Here is a 24,540-nt window from a genome sequence, read left to right as displayed (position 1 = left end):
GGGTGTCGGAGTGCTATTCATTTTCTGGCATTGTCTGTTCTGCCCTTTGGAGGTAAGGTACTTGTTACTTGATTGACATGCATGCTCCCTTGTTGAAGTTGGTCCCACTACCCGGGATTGGCTCTGGTTCTCCATCACACTGCCTCAAGCATAAAATTCACCCTTTGGTCTTCATCTGAAATTATCTGGATGCCGTATTTGTGTGTTTTAAAATTTCTTTTAATTACAACTTGTTCAATGTCTGCTTATCTTGCCAGTTCCACATGACATTAACTGCCATATGTTCTAGGCCACCACATGTGTGAGTGACCGCTGAGGTCAAATTAGAGTCTTATTTATGTTGGAAGCTACTGCTTCCCTGACTGATGTAGTGACAATAAAATTGTTATTTACTTATTTGTCAACATAAATCTCTTTTTCAGTACATATATTGCACACAGGATATTGGACAGAAAACCTTTTTAGCTATTGGTTTTGCAAATGTCAAACATACATTATTTAAATTTTTATGACAAATTGAATCTATATAGTTAATAATTACAAATTTGTGAAATACTTTATATTTATAACTTATTTCTACAATTAAAGATACAAATTACATTTTTTCTTGCATAAGAAACTGTGAGATTGAAGAGTAGCGGTTTTTCAGGAGGTAGGCTGTCACAAACTTTTTAAAGCTTTGCAGTTCAGGAAGAGATTTTATATGCCTTGGTAATGTGTTGTAAAGTTTTGTTCCTGCATGATATACACCTTTTTGGCAGAGTGTGGTGTTACACTGATTAATATTCTATTGCTGTGGTAAGCAAACGATAGTGGTCCAGTGAATTTTGGCTCACTTGGGTAATTAAGTTCCATAACTATCATGAGGTTTTGCCACTTTCACGAAAATTAATATTTATTGTTTAAAATACAATTACTATTGTAGCCCCCAAGATTTGCCTGTTACCTTTCAAGCCATTTAAGTTATTGTATCTATGTACCATGTGATTTACTGGTTATTAAATTAAATTATTATATTTCATTGTAAGATTAACCGGCTAATCCTTTTAGTAATTTCTAATGTAAAATTCTTGTTGTTATACGTAAGGTTTGGTTGGGGCTTGGGGCCATGCTCACATTGAGCTTCTTGTCCTGGTCTGAGCATTTTCATATGTTCTATGATTATTACACATGAATTATATGTTTGCTTGTTTGTTTTTGACCTTCCAAGCTGTTCATAGCATTTGGGGGTGCTGCCCTGTGGTGTCAGCTGCTACCCACCAGTTCATCAGGTATAGCCTGTCCGCACCGGCTGTGTACGTGCGGGTGGGTGGTGTGTCGCTTTCTGTCTCACTGTAGCCTCCGAGACATTACGGGCTCCTGGTTTGCTATGGCATCCCTCATAAGTTGAGTTTCTATCTTGTGGCAATTGGGTGTTAATTTAACCAGCAGTGCTTGTTATTCTAAACCATCTTACTCTGACCTGGCCTGACATATCTATCCCTTCCATGTTTTCCCTGTCTGAAGTTTGGCTTTTAACATAATAGTTTCAATATTGGTGTAATTCTCAGATTGTTAAATCGTATTTTATTATTTTTCCACAGCTGTATCTTGAATATGCCCAAGGGGCTTCTTTGATTGGTCAAATATTGGATATCTGAGTTGATACTAGACTTGAAGAATTTATGCTACTACACTTTTTGTAAGTATGTTCATTAATGTTAAGCACTCGTTTGGCCAACCAAATGTTCAAATTGTCATTGTTTGCCCAGCTCTAAGTGCATGTTTGAGATGTACTTGATTATACTATGTGCTTGTTAGTCCTTCCTAAAAGCGTACATTTTATTCATTTAAATTAACTGATTAATCATCTATTGGTTCAACTGAAGGGATTTTGGAATAATTACCTGAATCATTTGTGTATTATTAGTGCTTTTGGTACCTGTGCAATAAAAGATTGTTGTTTTGTGAAGTAAGAAATGACTTGTGACAAATGGCCGGCAGCTTACGCATGTCTGTTTCGTTATTTCCTCATCCTGGGAGATCCCCTGACATTTCACATACATTGCCCCCTCTTTACTTCATTTTGGCAGCTAGCTATATTGGTGTGTTAGCTGTAACTCTTTCATGTAGTTAGTTGTTGTTGTTTTTTGGGGAAGGAGACCAGACAGCGAGGTCATCGGTCTCATCGGATTAGGGAAGGAAGTCGGACGTGCCCTTTGAAAGGAACCATCCCGGCATTTGCCTGGAGCGATTTAGGGAAATCATGGAAAACCTAAATCAGGATGGCCGGACGCGGGATTGAACCGTCGTCCTCCCGAATGCGAGTCCAGTGTCTAACCACTGCGCCACCTCGCTCGGTCCATGTAGTTAGTGTAATGAGTCTGTATACAATGTAGTGTCATGTTTGTGTGGTTATTGTTGTTGTTGTTAATGTTGTTATTGATGATGGTGATGATGATGATGATGACGACGAGGAGCAGGAGGAGGAAAGAGAAGAGAGAAGTGAATCTGGCAGGTCATACCCAAAATGTCTCCATTACCATCCAAGGGCGACTCATCCAACAAGTGGGCCGCCATAAACCATGTTACATGCCTTCAATCCATGAGATACTGCAAAGATGTTTGGGTCGATACCCAGGACATTTGCACAATGGCTGCTAAACAGGAATTTTATGGTGCCATTTATTCTCCCCTTACCTCCCAAATGCTTGTGATAAAAATCTTTTTGCCATCAGTATTTGAACTGGTTACCTACAAGTGTAATGCCACCACACAAGCAAGCAAAAGTGACCTTGGCAATTAAGTTGAGTACATGCTAACATGAAAACAAATCAGTGAAAGCCACCTGAAGGTGCACCCAAAAGAGTCATATCACTTCAATGACGAACTTACAAATGCACATGAACAGGCATGTAAGCACATGTGGAAACTAACAACAAGTATATTTCTAAACAAACAGTGGACTACAGTGCAATGGATAACTTTACAGCACCTGTCACCCAAGTTTTTGTTGACTAACAATTATTTGCTGAGTGATAAAACATGGGCAAACTGAAATAAATCACTCACCAATTAACCAGTTTCTTGACACAACAACACTTCACTTCTGGTACAAGAAGCACATAGCACTTGAAAAGCACAACAGCTATCTCTTCAGCTTTTAAAATTGTGAACACATCCCCACAAATGCCAAGAATTCCTTTCTTTAAATAAAAGAAAATACCATCAAACATTTGTTTGTTAAATTAATGTTACAAAAAATCAACAATATGAAATAGGATAGACTGCTGCTCAGCATGTGGAGGAGGTGGTAGGCAAACTGAAAGAGGACTACTAGAATCCAAGTTGCACAACTCACACACTCGTTGTCCCTGGGCATTAAGAAAATAATAATAATAATATTGTATTGATTGGAAGAAAACAGCCCTCGGTCACTATTTTTAATGAATTAACTGGATTTCAACACTGCTAGGAGTGTCTTCCTCAGAATTCAAATCAAAGAATGGTCTATAACATAGTCACAGAATTATGACTAAAAACATATGATACAAAGTATAAGTACCGAATCATTGTGAAAGACTGGCAGTACTTATATGTCTTTTATAAAATAATAAATATGCCAAAAGGGCATTAGTCACAAAGATATTTAAGATAAAAAAATGTGATGGAGAGCCACTAAGTGCTGCTCATTACTTATGCGGTTACAGGTTGCAAATGGACTAGTCATAATTCTGTGACCATGTTACAGACCATTCTTTGATTTAAATTCTGAAGAAGACACTCCTAGCAGTGTTGAAACCTGGTTAATTCATTAAAAATAGTGACCAAGGGTTGTTTTTTTTTTTTTTTTTTTCAATTGTAACTATTCACAGTCTCTGAATGTGCAGCCATGTACAAAATTTTGAAAATATTGTGTCTTTAATTAATATGAAATTGGTCTACCAAGCAGTGACTGGACAATCCAGTAATACTCAGAAGATTCCTTGTTTCCAGAATCCAAACATACAAGTTTTTTTAATCATACACTAGATATTCTTTCACATACAGCTGGTGAGTAAGACCAAAGCTGTGAAACTTTTTTAAGATTTGTGCTCCTTCTCTAGTTTCAGAAGCGAATAAGGAAATTGTCCTTCTAGACCGGTCTTGTTAAATAAATTCTGCAAACATTTTTAATGACTGACAGTTCAGTTGTTGCAGTAGGTCCTAGTGAATACTGAAGGTTTTGTGGACTGCATCCTTCATTACAGAGATGGCATATGGTAACTCATAAATGAAAATGCTTTAGTTGCCATTAAATACAATGACAGAAAAAATTGCACCACCAAAAAATAATTAATGTGGGGTAAAAGAATTTTGGGAATACATTTGTCTAGGTAATATATTTATGTGATTAACATTGCAAGAGCACAAGTTAATGTAAATGCGAGGGAAGCCACAGCAAATCTGAAATGCTGATACATTAATAACTATTGTAACTGCAAGCATGTAAATGTCCATGCATTGTGTTGTACAGGTGCCAGATGTCAGTCTGTGAGATGGAGTTCCATGGCTGTTGCACTTAGTCGGTCAATACAGAGGTGGTTAATGCTAGTTGTGGATGACACTGGAGTTTTCCAATGATTTCCCAAACACACTCAACTGGAGACAGATCTGGTGATCAAGCAGGCCAAGGCAACATGTTGACACTGTGTAGAGCATGTGGGTTACAACAGCGGGCTGTGGGAAAGTGTTATCCAGTTGGGAAACATCTTAGGGATTGCTATTCATAAATGGCAATACAACAAGTCAAATCACCAGATCAGCGAACAAATTTGCAGTCAGGCTGCGTGGGATAGCCGCAAAAGTGCTCTTGCTGTCATACAAAATTGCACCCAGACCATAACTCCACGATGTATAGGTCCAGTGTGTCTCGACTGCAGACAGGTCGGTTGCAGACCGTCAACTGGCCTCCTGCTAACAAACACGTCTATCACTGGCACAGAGGCAGAACCAGCTTTCATCAGAAAACACAGCAGACCACCACCCTGCCCTCCAACAGCTCTCGCTTGACACCACTGAAGCCACAAATGGCAGTGGTTTGGAGTCAGTGGAGTGCACGCTACAGGGTGTCTGGCTCCAAGCTGTTCTTGAAGTAACCAATCTGTAACAGTTCGTTGTGTCACTGTGGTGCCAACTGCTGCTCAAATTGCTGCTGCAGCTGCAATATGATGCACTGGAGCCATACGGTGAACATGATGGTCTTTCCCTCTCCATAGTGCCATGTCACTGTCCAGAGCCCCGTCTTCTTATTACTGTATGTTCTCATGAGCACCACTGCCAGCAATCATGTACAGTGGCTCCACTCCTGCCAAGTTTTTCTGCAATATTGCAGAAGTAACATCCATCTTCTCACAGCCCTACTACATGATCTCATTCAAACTCAATGAGGTATTGGTAATGGTGTCTTTGTCACCTTAAAAGCAAAGCATTCTTGACTAATATCAACTCATAAATGTCCAATCCCAAAGATAACTAATGCTAATGACCACTAATGCATGTATTTAAAGCAAACCTGATTTGCATCCTCATAGTGGTGCTACTAGTGCCACTCTTATGTAACTAGCTGAAATTGGAATAAACATCATCTTCCAGCTTTTGTTTGTCACACTACTCCTTTTTGGTGTTGTGATTTTTTTCTGTCAGTGTACTTCCATTTCAGTATTCATTAATGTCACTTGGAGTACTACTGCTGGACATATTTCAACTACATGAAAAGGAACATTCCATTAAATAATTTGTTAAATTCACAAAGAGGAAACTCAATTCCCTGTACAGCCAACATAAACACATCACAATATATAATATCATTCTCAGCTACAGAACGAAAGGTTAGTGGAGGATGGACAAGGGGAGGGTTGCAGTTCACTCCAACCCCAAATTAAGGGCCGCCCACCATTTGAGGCCAAATATGAAGTAAAACCCATTAGATAGAGGAGGAGGTCATAGTACAGAAGCAACCATGACTTTGATGGAAGTGAGAGATACCAAGAGAAACAATGTGGATATAGAAAAGGGGGACAATTCAAGAGGAAAATTAACACACATAAAGTATAATAAATGGGTGGAATAAAGATAAAAAAGATAGGCAGCTACAAATGCTAAGAATGAACTAATAAACAAACAGCATAAAAATTCTAAGGAACCCACTGGGGGAAGAGTGGGGCAATCAGAACGTATGTTGGGGAACAAGTTTCCATCTCTGACACTAATGGTATAGCAACACAGCCAGTCTGTCTCTTCATGAATTTGACAGAACACTGTTCAGTTACAGTTGCAGGACTTTATTCGTCCCAGAAGTTAACACCAATTTCTAGAAAAATAGATATGGTAGTTTATCTACATTGGTCTAGTTATTGGTAAAACTTCAACATTGTATAGAGTTGATTATAAAAATAATGACAAGATCATCTCTGTATTTTGATTATCATTGCTTACTGTAGTAAAGGAACTTAATCTGAGTGCTCTTGTTTGTGCAATTAGTTAGAATACATGGGAAAAATGAGGGCCTCTCCTTGCCCAATAAGGGCAGCTTGTTGGCATATGGTTAACTGTAAGAAGTCTATCAGTGTATTAGATACGCTAAAAACAACATTCACAAAGGTGGTGGCTGTGTACATGACAAAAGGGAGGATATCAGTGAACAGTAATAGTAAATAAAAGCTGAACCTTTTCAATCTGGATTGCCACATACTGAATAGGAATCATCACAAAAAGCTACAGTGCACTTATGTATCTTAATTCACATCAGAACTCAATAAGAATATCGCCAATTAGTATCTACAATCACTGTCTGATACAAGCTGCAAAAACTGAAAAACTGCCATCGGGTGACTGTCTTCAAGTCATTGTTATAATGAAGAATGCATAAGTAGGATGGAATGTAGGTGATGCCAAGACCATGCAACAAGGACCAGCAATGATCGTAAAAAATTAATGTGTTACAAAGATACAGATGCTGTTATTTAACAAATACATCAATTCCAGATGATAATTCTCCAATTAGTACTTTGTGTCCTTTTCAACCACTGCTTAACAAACACTGGGGAGGGGAATATATCTCCTGACACATCCAATCAGCTGGCTTAAACATTTTTAAGCATCTGAGTTCAAATTCTGAGCAAATAATTTAGTACACATTTGCTCTTGGATGGTGAATTATATAACTAAACCTTACAGTGCATGACAACTGATCAAAGCAGTACAAAAGCAGTTCATGTAGTTCTGTTATTCCAAGAACAACATTCACATATTTATTCTGCACCCCAGAAATTAGCAATACCAGTAAAAAACTGCAATTAATTATACAAGCCATGGCTCTTAACTAATTTGAAATAAAAATTCAGTAACATTTATTTCACATAATCTTTTACCAACCAGATTTCCGTAGCTCTCAACTGGACACAAAACAAAGTCTTGGTTGAATTTGACAGGTACACCATTTCTGGAGTCATCTCCATGTTCACTGCAATGAAAAGCATAAAATAAGTATTTTTTGTCTGCTGTGAAAAGAGTTACAGTTCTATTTAGTATTACAGTTATTAATGTTGTTCTTTGATGCTTCCAAGTATCTAAGAGTCCATCATAGAATACAATTGTTTTCATACTTCATTCTGTGGATCTTTCAAACATTTCAGTTCTTCAACTACTCATCTCCTTCTCCACTAAACACAAAGTTCTGTGTGGATGAGAGAGAGAGAGAGAGAGAGAGAGAGAGAGAGAGAGAGAGAGAGAGAGAGAGAGAGAGGGGGGGGGGGGGGGGGGGAGATGCAGTAATGAACATTATCAGCACGAAGTCACTTAATGTAAGTGCAGCAACAATATATATTCAAGAGGGTAATTCATGGAAAATAAATACATATACACAAACATACATACATGATTCTCTGCTTTGCTCCTCCCTTACTTCACAAGCCTACAAACACTAAATTTACTTTCACAGAGATGTCTGAGTGCACTCTTTATCATACAGATATTTCATAAAATGTAACAATAAAAACACAGTATGCACTGTTACAGGACTTGATTACATCACAGTTAATTCCACTCAGTTTCTTCTATGCTTGCAGCATCATATCTAAGAGTGAATAACTGCCTAAAGTGATTCCATGGAAAGCACAACTGTCCATCAAACTAAACTAGCTGTAGATTAGCTGGTACTGCCATGAGTTGGGTGACAAACACTACATAAAATGATACCATCATAGAGAACACAGCTGTACTCTACCTGATGAACAGCATTTCTTTAACTACAATGAGAGTGGTGTTTTGATGGAGCTAGTACTGCAAAATCATTTCAAATGTTATTTAAGAGGAAAATAAACACCCCAGATGCTGCCATGCAGTAAAATATTCTAACAGAAAGGCCAAAAATGTGCAACGTAAAAAGGTCTACACTAAGACCTAAGTTAGCCTGCCTGGCTAGTCACGCATTCTAACGCGCTGCTTCCCGAGTGGGTAGGCATGCCAGTCGCCAGCACGAATCCACCTGGTGGATTAGTGTCAAGCTCCAGTGTGCCGGCAAGCTTGTGGATGGTTTCCCATCCACCTCGGTGAATGTAGGCTGATTCCACTTAGTCCGCCTCAGTTACACTATGTCAACAGTTGTTGTGCAAACACTGTCTCCACGTACGCGTACAACATAATTACTCTACTATGCAAACATTTGGGATTACACTTGTCTGGTATGAGATGTTCCCTGGGGAGGGGGAGGGGAGGGGTGTCCACTGGGGGCCGAACCGCAAAATAACCCTAGGTTTGCGGTGGGATGGGTGGACTGCTGTGGCCTGTTGTGGGATTGTGAACCACTGAGGTCTACAGCAGGACAAAGCCTCTCTGTCATTTCTAGGTCCCCGGTACAATACAATACAAGTCCTAAGTTAGCTAGTTAGTTAATTTCATTTTCCACAGACTCCTTATGTCTACAGGATGACCATGGGTGAGTACCACAGATTGTAATTAGAGTACATTTCTGAGCAATGAAGAATGAAGACTTTCTTTCTTAAACATGAGTTATCTCTCAGAACATTATTTTACATGAAATTGTTGAATGAAAATACCCAGTGTATGTAAAATAACTGATTTATCTTTCCCCAAGATTTGCAATGATTCTAAGTGCAAATGTGGCTGAACTAAGCTGTTTTATGAGTTCCAAAATGTGTTTATTTCCAGTTTAAATTCTCATCAATATGGATACTTAAAAATTTTTAGGCTTCTTCCTTATTTTTTTATTTTCTCACTACGTGTTACAATTACCACTGGTTTAGTACCCCTAGATATGCAGAGCTGCATATGTTCTGTCTTTTTAAAACTGAGAGTGAGACCACTCACAGAAAACCAGTCAATGATACTTATAAAAATATTGTTCACCACTACTTCTGTTGCTGTTTGAGTGCTTGGATTGATTACAATACTAGTGTCATCCACAATGAGAACTAATTTCTCCTGTTGTATATTAGTTGGTAGATGGTACACATTCATGAGGAACAATATTAGCTCTCACACTGAGTCTTGAGGAACCCATAGATGATTTCAACAATGGTTGAATCACTAGGTAAAATGGGCTACATTCTACTGGTTAGATAAGGACACTGTCCATTGGTTGGCTACATCAATTGCATAAAAGCTCAGTTTATCTAGGAGAATACTGTGATTCACAGTCAGTTACCTTAGACAGGTTGCAGAAAATCCAGCTGGTGGTATTTTATTATTTAGTGCTTGTAAAATTTGGTAACTGAACACACAAATGGCATTCTTAGTTGAGCAATTCTTCTGACATCCAAACTGTGTTTAACTGAGGATATTATTGTTGTTCATATGTGAACTATTCTATAATGCATTACCTCCTTAAATTGTTGTGTAATAGGTCAATTGTTATTGGCATATCTCCTATCACCTTTCTTACAGAAGGGTTTAACAAACGCGTATTTCAATCTCTCTGGAAAAATGCCTGTTATTGGTGATGCATCATGTACACTCTTAAAAAATACCCATGATAAACCACAAAGCAATTATTCAAATAGGATGGAAATCGTTAGATGTGAGGTACATTTACAGACAAATAAATGATTACAATTCACAAAAATTGGATGATTTATTTTTAAAAAAGCTACACAAAATTAGCAAGTCAATAACATGTTAGTCCACCTCTGGTCCTTATGTAAGCAGTTATTCAATATAATGGAAGGAAACATTCCACGTGGGAAAAATTATATATAAAAACAAAGATGAGGTGACTTACCGAACAAAAGCACTGGCAGGTCGATAGACACACAAACAAACAAACACAAACATACACACAAAATTCAAGCTTTCGCAACAAACTGTTGCCTCATCAGGAAAGAGGGAAGGAGAGGGGAAGACGAAAGGAAGTGGGTTTTAAGGGAGAGGGTAAGGAGTCATTCCAATCCCGGGAGCGGAAAGACTTACCTTAGGGGGAAAAAAGGACAGGTATACACTCGCACACACGCACTATGACATGACATCTTGCAACAATAGATGCAGGTGAACATGAAGATTTCTTCCGCCTAGATTAGGGTGACCAAATTATTTTCAATGAAAACCGGGACACATTCACCCGGGTGCCAATCGACACCTCATTCCACATGTACCCAGGTTTCTTAATTTTAAATATTAATGTTTTGTTGATAAATTTTGTTAACCCGATTATTATACCTAATAAGAGGATACAAAAGATTGATATAATCTAGATTATCTGTATAATTAATGACGTTTAATAAACGTATACAGCAATAAAGAAACGTATTACGATTTTACAGCCATTAAACTTTTAATCAATTAATATTAACAATTAGCTTTAATATTACTGAGCACTTGTAGATGGAATTGACTGTCCTTGGAGAAATGGGTATTTTTCACTGCCTCCAGCCTTCTTGATCATGTCTTTGTTCTTTGAGACACAGTGATAAAACTCGGCACAATCCATTTTGTAGTTGTACAGGATATGCACGATTGCTTCAAAAGAGTCCACCTCCATTCTGTTTCTTTCATCAGTCCACTGGATATTCATGAACGAAAATATTCTTTCCACATTGGCATTATGGGCTGGGATTGCAAATAAATACCTTGCAATTATTACCAATTCAGAGTAATGCTGAAGACAGTCACACCTTTTAAAAAAACTCACCCACTTCTCATGACATTCCAATGGTGTTTTTTTTTTTTTTTTTTTTTTCCATCATTCCACTTATGAAGACTTTCTTCAACAAAATTTGTCAGTATGCCGAACTGATCAAAGAGAATGGAATCATCAATTTCAATCTCTTTACTCTTCAACACTTTCCCATTTTGGCACTCTCTTCAGTAACATCCAATCAAACCCCGGCGATGAGGGAAAATATGAGGCGCTCCACTTGCTGTGATATTCTACAAAAGTGTCATAAAAATTGTTAATTTCTTCTCTAAAACTCCTTTCCGCTGCTTCTGATACTTCTGCTCTTTTAAGGACAGATTTGACATTAAGTGAGTAAGTGGCGCGACAATCGGACGTTTCATAGCTCTGTTAAAATAATACAACTTACTACTTGTTGGCCAAAATACCGCTCAAAGTAAATTATTGCCTGAGTGTATCAATACTGATACTGTGATTACTAGTATGGGACAATGGAGGTTTTAGACAAATAAGCTAAAATATATTAATTTCTTGTGTTGTATTTCCTTTAATATAGCGAAATCCCAAAAATTTGAGAAAGTTTCACGAAATGTATTTAAAAACTGAATTCCGGGACTTTTGAGCGTCCCGAAACAAATTTTTGGGACACCGGAACACAGGGATGAAAACCGGGACAATCCCGGTTTTCCGGGACGTTTGGTCACCCTAAGATGCAATAGTATAGAGGATCTGTAAAAATAAACGCTGGAGGAATATTTGGTTAATAGAAACAAGTACATTAAACTGGACGTTGAATGTTCCATAGAAACAGATTTAACAAGGAAGCGTAATTGCTCCTCTAATGTTTACACTACACATGGTGTCTCTGCTAAGAGTCGTCAGGCACATTTTCTGTGCTGTTTCAGCAGATATTTGCAATTTCGTATTTGCATTGCGTAGCTGGAGTGATCCCAAACAATTGATACTCGCCACGTCTTTCATGCGATGCCCAGTGACAACAGAAAGCGTCGGTTTGGTTCAAATGGCTCTGAGCACTGTGGGACTTAACATCTGAGGTCATCAGTCCCCTAGACTTAGAACTACTTAAACCTAACTAACCTAAGGACATCACACACATCCATGCCCGAGGCAGAATTCTAACCTGCGACCGTAGCAGCAGCGCGGTTCTGGAATGAAGTACCTAAAACCGCTCGGCCACAGCGGCTGGCCAGTGTCGGTTTGCTTTCTACTGTGTGTTAAACTGGGGACCTAGAAACGATGGAGAGGCTTAGTCCCTCCATAGCCCTCAGTAGTTCACAACCCTACAACAAGCCACAGCAGTCCACAGACCCCATTGCCGGCCCCAACAGAACCCAGGGTTACTGTGCGGTTCGGCCCCCAGTGGACCTGCTCGGGAACGTTTCATACCAGACGAGTGTAACCCCAAATGTTTGCGTGGTAGAGTAATTAATGGTGTACGCGTACGTGGAGACAGTGTTTGCGCAGCAATCGCCGACATAGTGTAATGCTCGGTTTACACTAGCAAGTTATTGCAGCAATTTACTTGGGCGGAGGAACTTGCCGCGTGATTTGCGAGTGTAAACATACGGCAAAGTCGACTTGCGACCGTCGCAATTTATTGCGGAAGTGACCTGCTGCACGTTTTCCGCTTCCAGTGTGAACACCACGCAAGGCGTATCTGCAAGTAACTTGCAGCTTTTAGGATTTATTTCTATTTCTTGCAAGTAGGAAGCGCAAGTTATAGTAAGTATGTCGTCTGCATAACATTCTTGTTTAACATTTTACTTAATGTGGTGACTTAATTTTATACAACCTTCTTACGTATTATACGCAAACAAATTTCAGAAATGGAGGAGAAATGGGACTGGATGAAGCAGGATACAGAACATTTTATTGAAGCCGTGGAGAGCTACCTCGAAATATGGGACGTGCATAACCGAGACGTAAAGGATGGAGTGAAGGAAATGAGCGCATTAAATGAAATCTCGTCGATATTCGACACATCTGTGAAAGAAGCACACAGAAAAAGTAGTATAACTCGAAGACACAACCCCTTTGCCACCTGCATCCACTCGCTTGTAGTTCTAGGAGTCTAAAGACGATGTGTAATCATTACATGTTCTGTTTAATTAGCTTGTCACTTTCCATTTTATGAGCATCAGAAAAAAACATTTTTATAAGCATATCATTCTGTAAAATGCAGTTTATTTCAATAAAAATTTAATTTCATTATTGTGTTTTCACATACCTTCAAATAATTTTCTCTTTTCAAGACGTCTACATACATCGGGTACGATCAGATAAATCGTGCTGACAGGAATATGAAACAAGTACATTAGGGACTTGCATGAGTCTCCTACAAAGAAAAGATTTCAGAATTTTTTTGGTTGTATGTTTCACATAAATAAATGAAAAGGCGTATTTTATTCGTAGCTCACCTGTAGCTATAGATCGTAGAGTGACTAGCAAACGTTCCTTGCTGAAATAGCAGTACGGAAGTTTGTGTCTCATTTTTATATGACAGGCGCTATTAACGTCAACAAACACTCCAGATGATTTGAGAACATTCTGCAGAAGTTTTCAAAAGTATCCATGCTCTCGATACTAAGTTCTTGCAAAAGGTTATTATGGGTACCATTCTGCGATCTTCTCATTATCCACTCTCTAACCCAAATGCTTCTGTTTTTCTTTTTCATGTTTTTCATTACAATTACAAGATCTGTAGCATATCCCACCCAACTACTTGTCATTTTATACTTCGGCTCACACTCGTAGTGGTACTGAAAGCATATGTAAAAGTATCAGCAAGTTGTTGATGCAAGTTTCTTGCCAAAGAACTTGCGGAAGAATCTTGCTTAATTCTTGCGCTGCTGTATAAACAAAGCTGCAAGCAGCTTGCAATAACTTGCAGCAATAACTTCTGCAAGCGACTTGCTAGTGTAAACCCAGCTTAACTGAGGCGGAATAAGGGGAACCAGCCCGCATTCGTCGAGGCAGATGGAAAACCGCCTTAAAAACCATCCACAGGCTGACCGGCACACTGGACCTCGACACTAATTCGCCGAGCGGATCCGTGCCTAGGACCAGCACGTCTTACCGCTCGGGAAGCAGCGCGTTAAACCGCGCAGCTAGCCGGCCGGGCTTGCTTTCCATTACAAACAAAATGATTTATCATGCGGAATTTTACGTGCCCATTCGATACAGCCCTCCCAGATTAGTCTAGTCTGATGTTCGTTTTATTGATATGCATTAACAGGGACAGTAGAACAACAAGAATAAATAATATCCCAGCAGCGACGGCACTGCACTGACCCAAAGCTGACTGCCACCGCCAAGCACCCAGCGCTACAGTGTCACTGCTGGATTGCTGTTTATACTTCGTGTTTTACTCGTCCTGTTAATACATATCAATGAAACGAATCTAGACTAATCTGGGAGCGCTCTATCGAATGGGCACGCAAAATTCCCTTTAAAAATCATTTTATTTGCAGTGGAAAGCAAACCGACGCATTTTGTTGTCACTGGGCGGCGCATGAAAGACGTGACGAGCATCAATTGTTTGGACTGACTCCAACTACGCAGTGCAAAAACGAAACTGCAGATACCTGCCGGAGAAAATGCGCCTGACGAGTTTTAGGAGAGACGGTTAATCAGATGGGATCAGCAGCACTAGCAATATAAGACTGTTCCCTGACGATGCTGTTGTATACGAAGGAGTGCCGTCATTGGGCGGTCGTAACGAATTGTAGAAAGACTCGTAAAACATTTCCACGTGAGTATAATGAATGGCAGCTCTCCTCAATAGTGGATAAATGGAAGATGACGCATGTAACACAGGGAAATAACCGTATAGTAGTATTTGATTACAAAGTTAGCAGTGAACATCTTGGCACGTCCCATCATAAGTACGAGGGCGATCAATAAGTGCCGGCCGGGTGGCCAAGCGGTTCTAGGCGCTACAGTCTAGAACCGTGCGACCACTACGGTCGCAGGTTCGAATCCTGCCTCGGGCATGGATGTGTGTGATGTCCTTAGGTTAGTTAAGTTTAAGTAGTTCTAAGTTCTAGGGGACTCATGACCTCAGAAGTTAAGTCCCATAGTGCTCAGAGCCATTTGAACCATTTTTGATCAATAAGTAACGTAACACTTTTATCCTCGGCCAATTCCCGTTGAAAAAAAAGCAGAATTTGTTGTGAGACATAGTGAAATATTCCCGCTTCAGACCCTACAATTTCATGAAGTTCCGACAGGTGTCTGTAACGGATGTGCGTACAAAGCAGAGAGCTGCCGAGCCGTCACTGAGTTTCTTTTGCCGGAAAACCAGAGCATCGCAAATGTTCATAGACGCTTGCACAAGGTCTATGGAGAACTGGCAGTGAAAAGCAGCACGGTGTGCCACTGCACGAGGCGTCTGTCATCATCGCAACAGGTCGTGCAAACCAGTCCGATCTCAGGCGCGCCAGCTGTGACTCCTGCAACGCTGGAACGTGCGGACCCTCTTATAGTGCGAGAGTGTGGCGCATCTGTAAGTGCAATCGCGACCAATTTTGAAGTATTGTTCCAGTGTTTGGAGTCCTTATCAAGCAGGCACGGCCGTAGACATCAGATGAATTCAGTGACACGTTGCTAGGATCGTAATCGGTCGGTACAACGAAGACGAAAGTGTAACAGAAACGGGACTCCTTGGAAGAAAGACAACGTTGTCCTCGTGATTCCCAGTTGCGTAGATTTAGAGGTCCTGCATTGGAAGAAGAATGTGTTACCATCTCGAGCAGAAATGAGAAAAGTGTAGGAGAGATTAGGGCGCTTACGGAGCCATTTAAACAATCATTTTGCTCTGTTTCAATACCCGAATGAAAGAGAAATTATTCACAGTACTGGTACAGTTTACCCTCAGCAATGCACCGCACAGTACCACGCGCAGTATTTATGTAGGGATAGAAGCTGGCGCGTCATTTCTTTAAGAAAGTAACTGTAGTAAACGTAGAGCCGGTGGAGAGTTTGTACTGCTACTGCTGCAGACGAGGGACGTGCCCAGCGTAGCGGGGAAGGCGCGGTGCGAGTGAAGGCGGAATGTCGCCGGCCGCGCCGCACCGCTGCGTTTCTTGCGACAGGGCGACCGACTCACCTTGGGGAACGCGCCGTGCCTTACCCGTGTCGCTCGCCGCACAGTGCCCACCTGGACAGCCTGATGCCACAACTCGTACAACCGCTAGCATTCAATCTTCAGCTCTTCTCCTGCACCGAGTCCCATTCAGCTCCAACATTCTGTTCGACAATGGGCTTCTAACGGCTGCCCTTACAACGTGTATGTCACCCTGTATTCTAGCTGCGAAGCATACCGCTGCTAACAAGGGGACCTCCCCCTCGCACCCCCCTCAGATTTAGTTATAAGTTGGCACAGTGGAAAGGCCTTGAAAAACTGAACACAGACCAATCGAGAAAACAGGAAGAAGTTGTGTGGAACTATGAAAAAATAAGCAAAATATACAAACTGAGTAGTCCATGTGCAACATAGGCAACATCAAGTATAGGATGAGCTCAGGAGCGCTGTGGTCCCATGCGCGAAACGAGAGGTCCTTGGTTCAAGTATTCCCTCGAGTGAAAGGTTTAATTTTTTATTTTCAGACAATTATTATCTGTTCGTCAACACTTTTTTGGGAGTGATTATCACATCTACAAGAAAACCTACATCGGGCAAGGTAGAAGAATCTTTTTACCCATTCGCCAAGTGTACAAATTAGGTGGGTCGACATATTCCTGTCATGTGACGCACATGCCGTCACCAGTGTCGTATAGAATATATCAGACGTGTTTTCCTGTGGAGGAATCGGTTGACCTATGACCTTGCAATCAAATGTTTTCGGTTCCCATTGGAGAGGCACGTCCTTTCATCTACTAATCGCACGGTTTTGCGGTGCGGTCGCAAAACACAGACACTAAACTTATTACAGTGAACAGAGACGTCAATGAACGAACGGACAGATCATAACTTAGCGAAAATAAAGAAAGTAAACAAAACTCGAGGGAAGACTTGAACCAAGGACTTCTCGTTCGCCGGCCGGTGTGGCCGTGCGGTTAAAGGCGCTTCAGTCTGGAACCGCGTGACCGCTACGGTCGCAGGTTCGAATCCTGCCTCGGGCATGGATGTGTGTGATGTCCTTAGGTTAGTTAGGTTTAATTAGTTCTAAGTTCTAGGCGACTGATGACCTCAGCAGTTGAGGCGCATAGTGCTCAGAGCCACTTCTCGTTCCGCAGCTGCTCACGCTAACCACGGGACCACGGCGCTGTTGAACCTATACTATCCTTGATGTTGCCTATCTTGGGCATGGATTACTGAGTTTGTATATTTTGCTTATTTTTTTCATAGTTCCACACTACTTCTTCCTGTTTTCTCGATTGATCTGTGTTCAGTTTTTCAAGGCCTATCCACTGTGCCAACTTATAACTAAATCTGAGGGGGGTGCGATGGGTAGGTTCCCTTGTAAGATGTTTTATGATCGGGTTTGTCATTACCTTTCAAAAGATTGTAGCTACTGAGGGTCACACCGAAGGTTTTAGCGGCATCTGTTGCAGTTGTTGTTGCAATTGCCAGTCCGAAGACTGGCTCGATGCACATATCCGTGCTAGACTCTCATATCGAGTCTCCTCGTCTCTGTACAAATACTGTAACCTACATCTACGTGGACCTGCTTATTGCACTCAAACCTTGCTTTTCATCTACCATTTTTACTTTCCGTACTAAGCGTCCGTTACCGAGTTAATTATTCTTTGATGCTTTAGAAAGTGTCTCATTAACCAATACGTTCTTCTTGTCAGGATGAGCCATAAATATATCTCCTCTTCCCCAGTTCAGTTCCGTATCTCATCAGTAATCCGATCTACCCGTATAATCCTCAGTATTCTCCTGTACCACCACATTTCAAAAGCTTCTATTCTCTTCTTATCTGAACTGTTTAATTTCACGTTTCGCTTCCATATAAGGTTACGCACCAACCTGATACTCCCAGAAAGGATTTCCGAGCAATTAAATTTATACTCTTTTTCAGAAATGCATTCTCCATATTGCCAGTTTGTATTCTACACTACCTGATAAAAAAACACCCGGACATATATTAGTGAACATAATGCGGGGAACGTCCACTCCTCGCCTTCGCGACAGCTTAAAGTTCGCCGGGGGCACTTTCAATAAGGTGTCTGAATGTCTGTGGAGGGACTCCAATCCGTTCTTCTCCAAGAGCCGAAACGAGAGAAGGAAGTGATGTTGTCATCCCGAAGGTGTCCCATTGGGAGCAGCTCGGGACTCTAAAGCACGCCATTCCATTTCAGAGATGTTACTGTCCACAAACCGGCCCCTTACAGATGCTGCTTTATGATGACGGGGTGATCTGTCATGCTGATATAATTAATCATTGTCTACGAACTATTCCTCTACTGTACTCAGCAGATAATGTTGTAAAATGTGTTCATATCCTTCCGTATTTAGCGCTTCCTTAAACGCAATAAGGGGTCACACACTAACCACGAAAAACACCCCCATACCGTAACATTACCTCCTCTATACTTCACTGTTGCCAATACATATGATAGCATGTAACGCTCTCCAGGTATTCGACAAACACAAACCCTTCCATCGGGTTGCCACAGGGTGGCACAGTGTGATTCACGTCCAGCCGCTTCGCTCTTTGCAGCACCTCAAGCGTTGGCTTACGAGGAGCTGTTCGACCATTCTACCCCATTCTTTTTAGCTCTCTACTCAAAGTCACTGAGCTACATGACTGATAGCACTTTGAAACTCACGAATGATTCCTTCCGCTGATTTTATGCAGTTCTTTACAACCACTCTCTGTAATGCTCTACGGTCCCTGCCCGATTGGTTGGTTGATTTTGGTGAATGGAACCAAACAGCGAGGTCATCGGCCCTATCGGATTAGGGGAGCATGAAGAAGGAAGTCGGCTGTGGCCTTTCAAATGAACCATCCCGGCATTAGCCTGAAGCTATTTAGCGAAATCACGGAAAATCTAAATCGGCATAGCCGGACGCGATTTTGAACCGTCGTCCTCCCGAATGCGAGTCCAGTGTGCTAACCACTGCGCCGTCTCGCTCGGTTCCTGTCCGGCAATGTACGAAGTCTGACTGGTCTTGTGTTAGCTGTGGTTGTTCCTTCATGTTTCCACTTCTCAATCAAATGACCAATAGTCGACTTGAGCAGCTTCAGAAGGGTTGAAATGTCCCCGATGGATTTGTTAATCAGATGTCAACCAATGCTTAATCCACGTTCGCCGCGCGGGATTAGCCGAGCGGTCTAGGGCGCTGCAATCATGGACTGTGCGGCTGATCCCGGTGGAGGTTCGAGTCCTCCCTCGGGCATAGGTATGTATGTTTGTCCTTGCGATAATTTAGGTTAAGTAGAGTGTAAGCTTAGGGACTGATGACCTTAGCTGTCAAGTCCCATAAGATTTCACATACATTTGAACATTTTTTTTTTTTAATCTACGTTCGAAGTCAGTGAGCTCTTCTGGCCGACCCGTACTGCCGTTACTGCTTTTCGACTGACAACACAATACTTCCTTCTGTACTTCCGGGTCCGCCAATCGTGGCATCTAGTGGTCAATTTCGCATTACAAAGTGGTATCCGGATACTTCTGATCAGGAAGTGTACATCAAATGGCTCTGAGCACTATGGGACTTAACTTCTCAGGTCATCAGTCCCCTAGAACTTAGAACTACTTAAACCTATCTAACCTAAGGACATCACACACATCCATGCCCGAGGCAGGATTCGAACCTGCGACCGCAGAGGTCCTGCGGTTCCAGACTGTGGCGCTTAGAACCGCTCGGCCACTCCGGCCGGCGTAGTGTACATCAGTTGCTTTGCAATGCAAATAGCAGAAATCATTGATTACTTTTAGCATCCTTAGCATCGCAAGACTTATCTGACTACATTCCATTACCATTCCTTCGCTTTTATTGATGTTCATCTTATAACCTCCAAGCTTTTCGCCGTCTCTGACACCCAAACCTCCAGATGTCAGATACTCAGATCCGTATCAAACGTTGTATGTCGATAGAGAATCAACGAAAACACCGTCGTCCTATGTGCTGGCGTCCAGCAGAACATGCGTAAACGGCAATTATAAGTAACACTTGAACTACAGAGCACAGGGCAATGGTATGTGTGAGTTGTTACAAATCTCGCGTGGGTGAGTTCGCAGAGCGTGAGGTCGTCGTACGAAAGCTTCCGCGCTCAAACCCCACAGATGACAATTTTTTTAACTGTTTACGCTTGAACTGTTATATGGGAAAACATTTTCCTGACATCTAAAAAGACATTTCGGAGTTTGTAGCAATCTTCTTTTGGCAGTCTGCTTTCGCTTCGTTAGCTGAAAGTACATTTGTATAGGTGTGGAGTTCTGTCGCACATATTGGTTTGAGCGCAGGACCTTTCGTACAGCGACCTCACGCACTACCAGCTCGCTCACACTAGATCTTCAACAAAATTATTCACAGATACGCATTTCCTGTGCTCCGTAGTTCTGGTGTTACTTTTAATTTACGCATTTACGCGTGTTCTATTGGACGACAGCATACAGCACGAATTTTCGTTGATACTCTGTTACGATGTACAATGTCATCGCAAACCTCAGACTTATTATTTCTTTCCCCTGAACGCTAATTCCCTTGTCAAATTTCTTCTTGATTCACTTTACAACGGCTAAACCAAAAATATACCCAGTACAATACAAAAAATTTCACTGCATAAGAGGAAAGCGAAGGTAAGTACCCAATATGGTCGAAATAGTACCTAATAATGAAGCAGCTGAACAAATGTAACATTTTACATATTTGCCCTGTCACAAATATCGATGAAAAGCTACATACATTTCAAGCAGTATGTGGGATAATAAGCAGAGCACTTCAGCAAAAATCCTGAAAAGGTACAAAAATTTAATTTCGTATAACTATGGTGATACCGTTACTGTTATGTGGAAGCGAGAGTTGGATAAAGAAAAGAAAACTGGCAGCAAAATACAATTACCAGAAATGAGACTTTTGAGGAGACTAAAGGGCGATTAAGAAATTTAATAAAGAATGAAGATGTTCGATATAAGTTGAGCGTACATGCTATTAATGAGGAAATTACTGATTACAGAAAGAGGGGAAACAACATGGGAACCGAATGGAAGATGAAAGAGTGCTCAAGAACTACAACCTGAAACGTCGACTAAGGAAACGATGGGCATAAACTTTGTGAAGACGGCACAGGAATACGCCTTATATGTAACACGACGACGTCGTCGTTTCCTCTACTACTTGTTCTTAATGTACAGACTGAATAACATCGAAGATAGGCTACGACCCTGTCTCACTCCCTTCTCAACCACTTCTCCCCTTTCATTCCTTCGACTCTTGCAACTGCAGTCTGGTTTCTGTACAAATTGTAAATTAGTCTTTCGCTCACTGTATTTTACCCTGGCCATCTTCAGAACTACAAAGAGCGCTCAAGTGATCATCCTCAAAATACTACTACCTACATTTATCTTTCTACAGAAAGACTTTACGTCTATATTACGATTTATCGTTACTCTGTCGCTAAAGGTGCTGTACTGTAGCATAGTTTTCAGCATTTCTTCACTTCTTTAATCACGAGTTCAGAATGCTGGTTTTCTTCCCCACAGCCGGGAGGAACAGCGGCAGGTGTAGCGCACGTTCGGCTTCTCTACTGTCACCTGCCCTCGACCGCCAATGCCCTGAGGCCTGGTTCTCGCTTCCAACGATTTTTGCTGAAACGTTACATACGTATACAGCCTCCACCATTCTGGTATTTGCGAAACCTACTACGAAGAATCTCGTTGTATGCAAGCACAAACAACAGCATGTACGCAGATAGTACACAGATTACAATACGACGTCTTCCATAACGTACAGAAATTTTTGTCATATATAGATGCTGTCAGTGGCACAAATATTAGCAAACTGTCAGAAACAGAAAGTTACGAACGCTGTAATGTTCAACTGCGTTCCCAATCAACCCTGTACTAGTGCAATGATTAGATACACTAACAGTGTTGAAAGCAACTGAATCCTGTAACACTCAAGAGAGCCAGAGTCTGCCAGAGCCTAAATGGGTTCTCTGTAGTATTTGTAAATGAATTTGCTCCAGTATTAATTCAATAATTTAGCACAGATCATTAGAATAGCGGGCTGTTCCCAGAGAGTGGAAAAGACTATCTGAAATAAGGTAGTAGAACTGAAGCACAGAACTACTGTCCTATAACCACTCATCACAATTTATAACAGAATTGTTGCTATGAACCAAATATTCTCCAAGGCAAAAAATATAAAAATCATCCGTGCACTCTTCACACTTGATACACTTAGAGCACTGAATAGAAACAACAATGTCGAATCGATGTTTCTAGATTTGCAAAAAGCTTTCTATACAATACCACACCGACTCATATTAAAAATTTATTTCGCACGAGTAGTCTCAGCAAGTCTGTGACAAGAATGAGAAGTTCTTAACTCCGATAGGGTCATTATTGTTCATGTTCGATAATAATGACTGAGAGCTGACTGAGTTGGTAACAATCTCAGATTTTCGCAGTTGTTTAAGGACGGACAAAATCGGTCACGATAGAGAGATGTTCTGCACTTCACACAAATTAAAATTAGTACCATTTGACTACACATTTATGAATAAAAAAAGACAGTCATTCCACAAACATATGCGGAAATAATATATGGGAAGATCAAATGGAATGTAAATAAACAAATGGTAGGCTTTAGTTTGTTGGTAGGACACTTGAGACCAACAGTCTGTCAATGAAGGCCATCGTTTTTATAATATTTAGAAGAAATGTATTGCAATATTTTTCAAGGATACAATACGTATATATAGTAGGGCAGACACCAGACAATGGTGGGGCGGACAACAGATGATTATTTTAGCGAGTGTAAATAGCTGATTATCTATTACAGACTGAACTGCAACATTTATTTTTTCAAATGCATTGTAAAAACGGAGAATGACTTTTTAAATCAACAATTTTCAAAACGTTAATGAACTTAGCTTTCTCGAACGAATAAATTTGTGAATTGAAAAGGTCGCCATTTTTCATACGCAAAATTTAATTTAAGGCTATTATATTTTCGAATTCAACTACCCTCCAAACCTTCATGAACGTACATTTCTCGAATGAATCGATGTTTTCATTAAACAGGCAGCCATTTTCAATTTTGAGAAGAAATATCAAGCTGATAATTAACGAACCTCAAAACCCTGTAATATTGATTTTTATTTCAATCCAAATCTCTTTTTTATTTTTGTCCACCTTTTTCGAGAAAAGGACTCACAGACATACTTGATTGTCGAGAGAGTAAGGGAAATTCTGCCAAGACGGTTTACAACTCGCGAAATCTTGGTTAGAAAATTCCAAGAGCCAGGTGTCACAGCAGAACACACAAATATTCGTCACCCTCAGCTCTCGTCGAGAACGAGAGGATAATATTGGGCGGTAACAACGTGTAAAGACGGCTATAAATACTCTCCAGACGCTCTATTTGTAACGCTAATGTATGCTGTAATAAATATTACCTTCTGTGATTTACAGAGTATTGAGAAAATAGTATCAAATTAATAATCAGCGAAACTCAAAACCGTGGAGTACTGTATGTGAATAAGCAGACCGTCCCAGTTAATATGAAATACAATCTTGTCGACCTAAAGTTCTAAAAACGACCCTACCCAACAGGCAGAACCCTGACAAAAATCGTAATGATCTCTATGGAATTGAGCGAGCCAAGTGGCCCAGTGGGTAGGCGTTGTACTCGAATTCGGCAGGACGGCGATTCAATCCCCATCTGGCACTCCAAATTTAGATTTTCCGCGGTTTCCTAACATAGCTTATAGCAGAAGGCGGCATGGTCCCTTTGAAAAGGACAGGGTCGATTTCCTTCTCTTATCTGAGCTTGTACTTCGTCCTGTCCGCGTAAGCAACGGCTTTTACACTATGTGATCAAAAGTATCCGGAGACCCCTAAAAACATACGTTTTTCATATTGTGCTGCCACCTACTGCCAGGTACTCCATATCAGCGACCTCAGTAGTCATTAGACATCGTGCGAAAGCAGAACGGGGCGCTTCACGGAACACATGGACTTCGAACGTGATCAAGTGATAGGGTGTAACTTGCGTCATACGTCTGTACGCGAGATTTCCACACTCCTAAACATCCCTAGGTCAACTGTTTCCGATTTGATAGTGAAGTGGAAACGTGAAGGAGCACGGTACAGCACAAAAGCGTACAGGCCGACCTCGCCCGTTGACTGACAGAGACCGCCGACAGTTGAAGAGGGTCGTAATGTGTAATAGGCAGATATCTATCCAG

The 24,540-nt window shown here is 40.9% G+C and overlaps 1 protein-coding gene across 1 annotated transcript in view; it reads right to left on the bottom strand.

Moving 5' to 3' along the window:
• LOC126484913 (cilia- and flagella-associated protein 161-like) overlaps positions 1 to 24,540 on the bottom strand; it is a 188,498-nt gene that overhangs the window by 21,745 nt on the left and 142,213 nt on the right. The window contains exon 3 of the mRNA XM_050108513.1: positions 7,396 to 7,483. Within this exon, the coding sequence (XP_049964470.1) occupies positions 7,396 to 7,483 (88 nt within the window). The remainder of the gene's footprint in view (positions 1 to 7,395; positions 7,484 to 24,540) is intronic.

This window comes from Schistocerca serialis, chromosome 6 (genome assembly GCF_023864345.2).
Source record: "Schistocerca serialis cubense isolate TAMUIC-IGC-003099 chromosome 6, iqSchSeri2.2, whole genome shotgun sequence".
NCBI classification, from domain to species: domain Eukaryota; kingdom Metazoa; phylum Arthropoda; class Insecta; order Orthoptera; family Acrididae; genus Schistocerca; species Schistocerca serialis.
The sequence above is the reverse complement of the archived record's forward strand: the minus strand, read 5'-3'. Positions and strand labels throughout refer to the sequence as shown.